This window comes from Eubalaena glacialis, chromosome 13, assembly GCF_028564815.1.
Source record: "Eubalaena glacialis isolate mEubGla1 chromosome 13, mEubGla1.1.hap2.+ XY, whole genome shotgun sequence".
NCBI lineage: Eukaryota > Metazoa > Chordata > Mammalia > Artiodactyla > Balaenidae > Eubalaena > Eubalaena glacialis.
Genome location: NC_083728.1, coordinates 9,526,634 through 9,538,234, shown reverse-complemented (window position 1 = coordinate 9,538,234; position 11,601 = coordinate 9,526,634). Strand labels below are relative to the sequence as shown.

The following is an 11,601-nucleotide window of genomic DNA, read 5'->3' as shown; positions in this document are numbered from 1 at the left end:
TGTGCCCTGCCGCCTTTGTACTTTCTGCATGAGGATCTGAGCTTCCCCGATTGGCTTCTGTCAGTTGGTGCCCTTGCAAATTAGGGGATTGAGCTGATTTAGTTTTATCCCTTAGTACGGATTAGATTAAACCTCAGGTACAGCTGAAAGCACTCTGTAAACAATAGTCAATCAACAAATGCTAGAAAAAGAATGAAAAAGCTAAAAATGTGGGAGTACTTTCTACGTGTCAGGTATTGTGCTAAGTATTTTATGTTTGGTCACATAATCCTCTCTGAGCCCCTAAGGGAATTGGTGATGTAATTATGCCCATTTTACAGATAGGAAAACTGAGGTTCGGAGAGGCTAAATAACTTGCCCAAGGTTATAGTCTTCGTAAATAGTAAATGTAGGCCTGTCTGACTTCAAACCTACATTTACCTTTCTTTCCTAGTGCCTACCTGGGCGGCACACAGTGATTCTGTGTCCTATATTTTCTATGGACAATCCTAATTTCAAATGTTCTGCTCCCGTCTTATGCTTAAGAACACACTTAAGTGTTGGATCACGTCTTTCATCTTGTTTAAAAGCTTGAGCTATGGTAACAATGAGAACTCTGCTCTATGCCCCTACTAGACATATAACAAGGAGAGAGACCCCTGCCCTCGTGAGCACAATTGTGGGGAGAGAGAACACTGACAAAATCAGCGAATGAAAAAGACTTCTGGGCTTCCCGGGTGGCGCAGTGGTTGAGAATCTGCCTGCCAATGCAGGGGACACAGGTTCGAGCCCTGGTGTGGGAAGATCCCACATGCCGCGGAGCAACTGGGCCCATGAGCCACAACTACTGAGCCTGCGCGTCTGGAGCCTGTGCTCCGCAACAACAGAGGCCGCGATAGTGAGAGGCCCGCGCACCGCGATGAAGAGTGGCCCCCACTCGCCGCAACTAGAGAAAACCCTCGCACAGAAACGAAGACCCAACACAGCAAAAATAAATAAATTTATAAAGTTCCTACCATAGGAACTGTGGACTTCAAATTGCAATCCATTTGCACAGAATGTAACAGCTAAAATTAAAAAAAAAAAAAAAAGACTTCTAAGCACTAAATACATTATAAACAATAGCACTAAAACAGAGGGAGCAACTAAAAGAGGCATGGTGTGAAGCTTTCAAATACACTGGGCCTTCGCTAGATCGTTATTGAAGGTCTGCTGTTTATTGAAGTTCTGCTGTGTACCTGGCACTAGGCTAAGTGGAGACATTGCAATGAATAAGAGACAGTCTTGGTCCTTGACCATGTGAAGCTCCCAGTTTGGGGGATTCCAATGCAACAGACATCGCCTGGTACTCGGCCCACTTCTCCACACTCCGCTTTAACTGCCAGCACCTGTGGCTTTTTGCCTGCAGGGAAGGCCAGGAGAGGCCCTCATCCCAGCTCTCAGGATGGAATGTAGATGGATACCCCAGCTCTCTCATACTTCAGAAGGGATATCTCAGAAGTGCATAATCTACACTGACTCCCAGCGTTCCCCCAGCAGGATTAAGTTGCAATTGCCCACTGTGATAACCTGCTTGATAACACACCCCTATTGCCTACATCCTTTTCTTTATTCACTCCCCCACTTCCCTACTGGAGTTTTCCAGGATAATCTCCCAAATAAACTACTTGCTCTCAAATCTTTATCTTGGGGTGTGTGCTTCTTGGGGAACCAAAAGCAAGATATGCAAACCTTCAAGACACACAGGAGGATTTGCAACAGTCCCGAACTATTCAACCACTTTACGTCTGTGAGTTCCTTAGCTGTGTTGGCCTTCCCAGCAATAGTTAAGGAGAAAAGACAAGCTGTATTGATGGGCAAACACAGCATCTAGGACAAGTCACTTTGGCATAATCCTAGCAAGCAGGGGTAGAATCTCATGAAATTTTCAGGACAATAGGACGCTTAATGCCTAATCATAATAGATAAGACATGCTCCCTGATAAGACAGAAAGGTGTTCTCAGAGCGAATTATATCATACTCTATTTGCTTCTGAAAGTTGAGGGGCACCTTTGGGCACACAGTTCTAATGAGTCCAGGGAGGAGAGCTTGATGCGCAGTTGAGGTGGCATAAAATATACCGGAGCCCAGAACTTAAAGGCTGCTCGTCACATGGTTTCCAGGCTGTTCCGGTCCTTACATTCACTTAATGTCTTCCTGTGGTTAATGAAGTTGAGCAATGGATTACTGGGCCAGCGACGTGGTCGGGATTCTTCAGCAGCAGCAAAACACCGTCACCAACTGCAAGTAGTCACCTCCAAGGAAAATGTGATATATGTTCAATCAAGCAGTTCCTTTACCCCAGCCTTCCCACTCAGCAGTTGTCCTGTTTAAAATACACATCATGCTTAATTGCTGTTGCAAAACGCTACACCTAACCACATCAAAATAGTTCTTTAAAAAAGAGTAGCTAATGACTTTTGGAGGATTTATTCACAGAAGCAAGCTTGCCAATGCCCGAGCATCCCCAAACTTTGTCATCCACCTTAACTGTTTTCAGGGAGCAAATTTCCACCCAGTACAATAAGGCATAGTGTCTTCTGTGTTGGTTGAGCAAACCCAGTCTAATGGACTAGGTGTTTCAGGATGTAAATAAATCAATTAATTAGCATTTATCAATGGCTGAAAGGAGAAAATTCAAACTCCATATTATGACCAGTGATGTGCACACTCACCCCCCCGCCCACCATGACTCACCTCTCTTGCCTCCTTTCTGCTCCCCTTTCCCCGGGCTGGCTGGCTGGCTCTCTCAACCTGGGACCTGGCAGCTGCATTTTTGTGTTTTAGAAGCAGAGAAATCTCTTCCAATTTCAGGCTTTGGCTCCTGGTTGGCTGCTTTGTGTCTTCCAGATCTCAGTTTAAATGTTATCTTCTCAGAAAGGCTTTCCATGACCCCCACCCTGCGTGGACCCTACCCCGTGCGCTCTCTGTCACAACACCCTGCTTTACTCTTGCTGTCACTCTCCACCATCCATCTGCCATGTTCTCTTGTCCAGTTCTCCCCTTCAGCATGATGCTGTACCAGGTGTCATGGGAGGGTAGGAAATAACCAGAGATTGCTACCTTAAAGTTTTCACAGAACAGTTACTGGAAGAGAGGTATCCTGAATGAGTTAAATGACAGAAGAGGAAGGCAATGAATTATATCCTCAAGGGCAAAATCGTATGGTACACTGGCTCTCAAACTTGGCGGCATATTGGAATCATCTGGGGGCTTTAAAAAATACTGATGGCTGGATCCCGCCCTCACAGACTGATGTAATGAGTCTGGGGTAAGACCCGGGCATTGGGATTTTTAAAATCACCCCAGTTGATTATAATATGCGGCAAAGTTTGAGAACACTGCTTTTTTTAATTGAAGCATTATGTACAGATAAGGAAGTGCACAAATCAAAAGCATGCTGCTGAATTAATTTTCACAGACTGAACACACTAGCATAACCAGCACCCCAGTTATGAACAATACCAGCCCCTCAGAAGCTCCTCATACCCACTGTCAAAGGTAACCTACCTGATATTCAAGATGAGTTCTGTCTGCCTGTATGCTCATATATTTGGAGTCATACTCTACATTGAGTCTCTTTGTTTGGGGAAGATACGGACTAGAGAAGTTTGAATCACACGGGATCCACCCTGGAAGGCTTCCTGAAAGAGGCAGTAATTAAGGGAGGATCTGAAGGAGGCAATAGGTAAGAGAGAGGGAAGAGAAAAGAGGGAGGGAAGTTGGGGAGGGGAGGACAGCATCAACTGGAAAGAGGCACACAGGCTGAAACGCTATACAGCCCTATCTAACAAAAGCCCTAAGATATTTTTAAAGTTTATCCTTCCTTGCAAGTATGCTTAGCTCGGTATTCAATCATTCCACAAATTTTTACTGAACACCAATCCTGCACTGGACTTGGAGACATATAGGTGATAGAACTTATGTTTTAATTAGGGGAGACAGAAAATAAAGAGGCAAGTACATGAAATTATTTACATGTGGTTGTAAGTGCCATGAAGGATGAGAGAAAGAGTGGGACAGATTGGGTGGGCAGAAGGAAGTGATGTTTGAGTTGAGAGTAAAGAGGAAAATCGGATCTGGGGGGAGGAATCTTGCTGGAGGGAAGAGTGAATGCAAAAGCCCTGAAACTTGTATGGGAGACATGACAGAAACTAAGACGCTCAAGAATTTCACAGGCTGCCCTGGTGTCCAGCAGTCAGGGCAGTGACTAGCGTAAGGTAGGCACTCAGAGAATATTTGCTTTAATTGCGTTGGGCTGCAGTCCAGCAGTAAGACAGGCAAACTACACCCCCGCCAAAAATATTATACAATAGATATGTGCTTTAATGGGGCATTCATGGGCCACTGTGGGTGCATTGAAAAGGCTCCTCAACCACCCTTTTGGGTGAATCCAAGAATAGATGCCCTGCCTGTCCCTTGCATGCAGCAACTTCTACTAACTTGATTCACTTGTTATAAAAATTCAACCCTTGCACAGGGAAGGTTCCAGTGCCTGGCACCTTATCAGAATCACCTGAGAACTTTCAAAATTTCAGATTTTCTGGCTCCACCCTGGGATCTAATTTAGTAAGTCTGGGGTGGGGCCTGTGCTTCTCTATCTTACCAAAAAAATCCCCAGGTGATTTTGATGTTGAGCCAGTGTGGTAATAAGTGTTCTGGAAGGTATGGTTGAGTCATTCCAATCAGCTCATGCCTTTACACATCCCAGAGTTTGAGGGTTGGATCCTAGGATGCTAAGTTCCCTGGAGACTTAAACATAGCGTTATTCCAACCCACCAACTCTTGGAAGAAGTTTCCGAAAGTGCCAGAGTCTGTGGTTTAGTATTTTACAAATTCTAGACATGCCCATACCACCTTCCTCACATTTTGCCATCTTCACATCCCACCTGAACCACTATTTATTCTCTGTTGTTCCTTAAGTATATTTATTTTTAAAACCCATGAATTATATTAAACTTTAGATTGCTACCATAAATGGATTGCTACCATAAATGGAGAGCAGTATCTTTCTCTAAGATAGAGGTAAACAAAGTGAATTCAATAAAAAAAAAACATTTAAAAAAAGTCTAGCCTTCCTCCCTCACCGCTCCATGTGCATCCCTCCCGAAGCTGCGCGCTTGGTCGAAGAGGACGACCTTCCCCGATAGCGGAGGACCGTTCTTCGGTCAAGGGTATACGAGTAGCTGAGCTCCCCTGCGAGAACCTCCAAACAAGCTCTCAAGGTCCATTTGTAGGAGAACGTAGGGTAGTCAAGCTTCCAAGACTCCAGACACATCCAAATGAGGCGCTGCACGTGGCAGTCTGCCTTTAAAAAAAAAAGAAAAAAAAAAAGTCTAGCCAGGTATTCTTGCCTCTCCTAAGCTTCTGAGTCAGACATCTGTGGTTTCTTGGTTGAAAATAAAAGTTAGCAAGTGATAGGCACAAAAGACATACTAGCACCAAACGGACACTTCCTCAGATTGAAAGGGAATAATAACCTTTTCACTATGTGATTCAACATTTTTCAATGTTATGTCTACACCACTGAATGACATCTGGGTACCACTGTGTTATGCACCCACTGGGGTAGCCAAAATCTTTGTTGATAACCAAGCTATATACTCTACAGTAGTAGCAGTAGGAAAAAACACAGATTAATGAAAGAACACTCTAGAAGTGTGGGCCCAAGAATGAGTTCGTAGCCAGCTAAAAGAAAGTTTTGCAGAAGATATTGTGAGCTCCCCGTCCCCGACTATATAACCAGCTATTGAGAAAGAGGCAAGAGTGGAGGTAAAATTCGAGAAGAATCCTGGAGAGCAGCTAGGAGAGATTCTGTAGCACAGAGTCAACTCCTCCTGCCTGTTTCCCTCCTGATTTACTCCAAGGCTGGGTCCAGCTCCTGAACTCCCTCCTTCCTAGTTCCCAGTCTCTTGGATGTCATTTTACAGATGTTTTCTGAAGGCAAGGATCCTATCTTATGCATTCTAGCATCTCCTGTGCTCAGGGCAATACCTGGCACCTAACACAGTAGATATTTGTTAAATGATTGAATGGAATGCAAAGGCCAAATCAATGGGCATAGGGCTTCTGCAGAATATGGCAGATTCAAGGTGAGCTTACTGCAATCTTGGTCTTCTTTCTGTCCAGGCCTAATTCTGTACCTCCTGATCCTATAACTGTGGTTCCTTAATGACAGGACTGTGGGGTTTTCACTCAATGAGCTATGGTTCCTATCACAGAGCTCCATAAAGGTGTGTTGGGTAATTGGAATTAATTAGTACTAATGCCCCTTTTGCTGACATAGCCAACTATGAAGTGGGGTTTTCTCTGCCTCATTGCCTAAGGACTAGGCTGGGATTGGGTAGGGCTGATAATGGGTGGAGGCTGCCTGGGTGATTTAGGGTGAGTGAATTAACAATTTGTACCATATACGTGAGAGGGAGAAATGAGCATTTGCCCCTGTGCAGGGATGTTAAAAATGGTTTAACAGCACTTTGCAAAGAGTGACAATAACATCTTGCAGCTGACTGGTAGGATGGACAAAGTTTCCTGTGGCCCAAAAGAACTGTTTAGAAAAATATTTGTGGGACGGGTCACCCTTGGTAATTCCCCATGAGCGAGGGCAAAAGTGACAGGTAGGTTGTAGGCAGAAGGCGCCACAGATCGTACAGGTCAGGCCTCATGTGCAGTGAGTACATGGTAGGGGGCGGGAGTGAGGAGTGGGCACTGGTGAAGCCCATCACAATGACCACAGTAACAATGTCACCCCTTGAACTCATAAATTATTGTAATTATTACTTTAATATCTAAGCCTGAGTTGGCTCTATAGTTAGCAATTTGGGGTAGGTCTGATTCCAAAAGAACATGAGATTTTTTAGCAGAAGTTTTTAAACTGGAATGAGCAGGAGATTCACCTGTGGGGTTGGGAGTTGTTTGGTCAAAATGCAGATTCCAAAGCCCTTATCCAGAAGTTTCTGACTTAGAAGGTCAAGGGCAATGGGCCCTAGAAGGTTCTGATTAGGAGATCTAGGTGTGACTTTACCTCCTGGGTGACTTTGGGCAACGTCTGGATACAATTTTGGTTGACACAACTAGGGTGGAAGAGTCTGGCATCTAGTGGGTAGAGACCAGACATGCTGCTAAACATCCTACAATGCACCAATGGCCTCCACAGCAAAGAATTATGGCCTCAAAAGGTCAATAGTGCCAGGGTTAGAACATTTTCTTCTAGAGTAAGGCCTAAGAATGTGCATTTAACAAGGGCCTCAGGGCATTTTAATGCAGGAAGGAGAAGCCCTTGGAAAGACTTAGACAATGCCTGGCTTTTTATTCTAGGGACATGCTGTCAGAGTTCCCTTTTTGCCTAACTCCTCCATATTTAGGACTCAGCTTTGACTTGACTTTCCCCAGGAAGCCCTACCTGGTAACTAAACATCCTCCGTTCCTCCAAGTCCAGGTTAACGGCCCCCCCTTCTAAGTACAACCCCTGTCCCAGCAGGCCTCACTTGCCCCTTTAATTGTCTCTCCCACTGGAACAAGAGTCCCTTGAGGGCAGGGTCCATGTTCAGCCTGTCCCCAGCAGCTCAAAAGGTACCTGGCCCATATCAGGGCTCCATTGTCACATGTTGGCTCAAATGACATCTCCTGCATTGAGGCTAGAGCTACCCCCTCTTTCGGACACTGTCACAGAACCCTCTTGTAACAAATTCTTGGAGCTTTTCACTCTGAAATTATCTTATTGGTTTGCTTTTCATTCATTCAAATATTCTACTGGGCACCTACTACATGTTGTGATCTTTGCCATCACTGGGAATATAAAACCCCTCCTCCCAACAGAACTTATATTCTACAGGGGAAATTTGGACAATACAAATAGAAAACTGTATATAATACATGTGATAATATGTGTGACATTGGTAAGCCCAGTAGAGAAAAATAAAATAGAGAAATGGAATGGGGAGTGGAGATGTGTGTGTGAAACTCTAAGGTTGGCCTCTGGGAGAAGGTGACATTTAAGCAAAGACTGGGTATCTGGGGGCGACTTGTCTGCTCCTCATTAGAACACAAACACTGAGAGGGCCAGGATCTTCCCTTTCTGTATGGCTGCTGTGTCTCCAGAATAGGCACATAGTAGGTGCTCAATAAATATTATTTAAACAAGACAAAAAGAGGACTATGTGATTAAACTATCAAGGAGACAGATGGGAGATTCTTGTTTTTATGACTGTCCAGGGACTAGCAGGAAGGTGGGAGAGGCAAGGGCATTAAATTTAAGGGGGTGGGGAGGACATCTCTGTGGTTAGATTAAGAGATTTAGAGGATGGTGGTCATCACTCAAAGGTGCCCACCCCCTTCCCTGCCCGAAAGGAACATAAGTTCTCATGCTCCTAATATGGTTAATGGTCCTGTTAATGGTCCCTGCGGCTCAGCTCACCTGGCCCCCTGCGTCTCCTGCCATCACCCCGCCCCCTTTCTTCCACATCCCCTCCCTTCTCACGCCTCCCCCAAGGGGTGTCCCCGAGCCCGGGGGGGGGGGGGCGTGGTGGAAGGGGGGTGGCGCGTCGCCGCACCAGAGAAGAGGGCGCACGGCGGAGCCAGCCCCGGTGGCACGCCCGGCTCCCCGCCCCCAGCCCTGCTCCCCGGCGGGACACTGTCCCTTTAATAGACTCCCTCTGCCCGGCGTTCTGCGGCTGGGGAGTAAATTTCTCCCTGTCATCAGGTCGCGGGGAGAGGAGGAGGAGGAGGAGTTTGTTAATGTTGAGTTTGTTCCGCGGGATCGATGTTTGCTGGCATCGCCTCGCCCTGTCTTGTGTGTGTGTGAGAGCGTGTGCGTGTGTGTGTGTGTGTGTGCATATGTGGGGGGTGTGAGTGTGTGTGCGAGAGGAAGCGAGAGTGCGTGCGTGCGTGTGAGTGTGTGTGAGTGTGTGTGTGTGTGTGTGTGTGTGTGTGTGAATTCCAGATTTTCTGTCTTTCCCAAACCCTCTCCTGTCCTCTAGCATATCACTCACAGACGGGGATCCGACAGCAGCCGCAAACCTACAGTGAGTGATCTCTCTGCCCCCAGCGCGAATCCGCCATAGAGATCGGCGAGGAGGAGGAGGAAGAGGAGGAGGAGGGAAAGAGGAGAAGGAAGAAGAAAAAGAAGAAGAAACCACTACCTTCCCAGGATTGCCTTTTTTTTTTTTTTTTTTTCCTTATCTTTACGCGCGCGTGTGCGTCCCTCGTCCCTTCCATCCGAACCCGGTCTTGGATGTTTAATAAAGAAATCAAGTGTCTCAACAGTCACCAAAAAAAAAAAAAAAAAAAACCAAACCAAAAAAAAAAAAAAATTCCAAAAAGCAAAAACAAAAAGAGAGAAAGAGAGAGGAAAAAAAAATCCAAAACAAACAAACAAACAAGGCAGAACCAACCTCTACTTCCAACCAGCCGGCACAGCCGTCCGTGTCTGCCACCCAGAGAGGGGGGTCTCTGGCCCGTGGTGGAGGAGTTGCAGGGGGGATCGTCAGGGGGACAGAGGCCGAGTGACGCCCTAGGAGCCACCGGGCAGGAGGCGGAGGAGACCCAGAGAGGCGAGAGAGACCGCGGGCCCCCGCGCGCGGCTCGGGGCTGGGGCGCCAGAAGTGGGACTGGAGCGAAGTAGAGCGATGCCAAGGAGGAAACAGCAGGCACCCAAGCGGGCGGCAGGTAAGAGAAACGGCTCCGCTTCGGGGCTGCCCGGCCGGGCTGCCCGGTGCGCCGAGCTCCGCGCCCGCCCTCCTCGCCCCGGGTGCCCCAGGACGCCACCCACCTCGGCTTTCGGGGGAGTTCGCTCCGGGTGCCCCTCTCCGCCCGGCCCATAACCCCATCCTCTCTCGCCTTCTCCAATCTCCCAAATCCTCCCCTTTCCAGTCTCCGATGGGGGGTGTTGGGGGAAGCTATCCCACCAAGCCTTCCCTCCTTAAACTTTTTTTCCTCCACGCTCTACCCCACCCCTAACTTTCTCCCAGTCTGCTGCTTGCCTCTCGGGCCAAAGTTGGGTTGAGGATTTGGGGTGCGGAGTGGGGAGACAGTCCTTCCACCCCCGCATCCCTCCGCGTGGTCAGTGCCAGTGGCTTCTGGCCTCGAGGGACAGCGTCTCCTCTGGCTGGGGTTTGGGACGCTGAAGTGTGAGCAGTGCCCCAGCCCCGGGCGGCAAGGCTGGCTTTGGGGCGAGCCATAGGAGTTTAGCTTTGATCACCAAGGTGGAAAAAACCACCCCAGGAAACGAACCTTTGAATATGTTTTCTAAGAGGATCCTAATCAACACTCTCCCTTCTCTTAAAAAAGGGGAAGAAAAATGCCCCTTGAATATTGAAACAGCTCTGGATTTTCTTTGCCCAGAGTGAGTTGCAAACTTTGTAAATTGATTTGTATGGTAGGAACTATCCCATCTGAATTCTTACTTACCACCCCTCCTCCAAAAGAAAAAAGAAAAAGAGAGGAACAGGTTAATGGATCAGTACATTAGATCTTGTAAAGGATTTTTTTTTTTTCCTTTTGGGTTGCTTAATTGCTTTTTTAATAGTATGCTGGGGTTTTGCTTCTCGGAAGTGTGATATGAAAGTTCATTTTTCTCCTCCCAGACCCACCCACTGAAAAGTCAGCTTTCCACTTGATTGCTAGTTTTGATTTGACATTTGATTGATCACCTGTCATCTCGCTGCCTTTGATCTATTCATTCTTGATATATATCAATAAATCACTCACCATGGTAACTCAGAGTGCCAGTGACGCAAGCCTTGCCCTCTAGATTCAGAGCCAGACATGCACAATTATTATCTTGTTTGGCTTTTAGTGTGGGCGTTTTTATTTCTTTGTGTCCTTCAGTTGAATCGGGCTTTAGCAAAAAGCTTAAGTTTTTATCCCCCTTCTTTCTGTCTTTACCCTCATGCTTTAGGCAGCATCAGTTAAGGCGGGTCTTCTGCAGAGCCCCCCACAATATTTCCTTCTGTTCCAACTCGAGCGAATCATTAGGGAGAAGAAGTTCGGTGGAACACTTTCATAAACTTTGAAAAGCCACCCTCAGAGCAAATCCAAAGTTAGTCACAAATCTGGGCAAAGTGGGTGTTTGTATCTGAACATGCTGGACCACCAAGCTCATCCTCCATCGTGGCCTGATTCCAGCACGAATGGCAGTACATGTGCTTTGAGATATCCACAATTATCTTCCCTTCTGAGTGCAGATCCGTAACCGTGTATAGGTTGGTTCAAATTGCATGGGGAAATATCATTTACGAAGCTTTGATTCATGTATTTCCAAGAGCAAAATAATTTAGGTATTTTTAGTACCGTATCTATTTAGAACTTGCCTAGTCAATGAGGTGCTCTTTTTTCAACTCTAGCTACCTCTTTTGCGAACAGTTTCTTCCTCCTACCCCTGTCCCTTTCTACATTTAGCTCACTTATTTTTTAAAACTTAGATTGCTTTGCAATCTGAACAGCACTGGGGTGTGCGCTGGCCTTTTAGACTCAGGAAGACTGAGCCTGCTTCTTTCAGTTCTAGCAACATAAATTTAAGTATAGCTAGATTATTAGAGATAACGTCCTTATTGTCCCAGAAGAGAACCCTGGGCAACAGTCCA

General features: G+C 46.5%; 2 protein-coding genes across 8 annotated transcripts in view; one reads left to right on the top strand and one right to left on the bottom strand.

The window, feature by feature from the left end:
- Positions 1-1,036: 1,036 nt before the first annotated feature.
- On the bottom strand, positions 1,037-10,155 carry LOC133103991 (uncharacterized). 3 transcript variants are annotated; one of them, XR_009703447.1, is made up of 5 exons: positions 9,412-10,155; positions 5,107-5,327; positions 3,530-3,663; positions 2,717-3,122; positions 1,037-2,274 (listed from the first exon to the last, which is right to left on the bottom strand). XR_009703447.1 is itself a non-coding variant. In XM_061209627.1 (3 exons), the coding sequence occupies exons 1-3, from the start codon at positions 9,844-9,846 to the stop codon at positions 3,636-3,638; spliced, it is 684 nt and encodes a 227-aa protein (XP_061065610.1). In that variant the 5' UTR covers positions 9,847-10,155; the 3' UTR covers positions 3,349-3,635. The 3 variants fall into 3 exon arrangements, 1 of the variants encoding a protein (XP_061065610.1); XR_009703448.1 differs by lacking the exon at positions 3,530-3,663; XM_061209627.1 differs by lacking the exons at positions 1,037-2,274; positions 2,717-3,122 and having other exon boundaries at positions 3,349-3,663.
- TSHZ2 (teashirt zinc finger homeobox 2) overlaps positions 8,744-11,601 on the top strand; it is a 442,402-nt gene continuing 439,544 nt past the window's right edge. For all 5 annotated transcript variants that reach the window (XM_061209626.1, XM_061209625.1, XM_061209624.1 and 2 more), the window contains exon 1: positions 8,744-9,685. In XM_061209626.1, the coding sequence (XP_061065609.1) occupies positions 9,646-9,685 (40 nt within the window). In that variant the 5' untranslated portion in view covers positions 8,744-9,645. The remainder of the gene's footprint in view (positions 9,686-11,601) is intronic.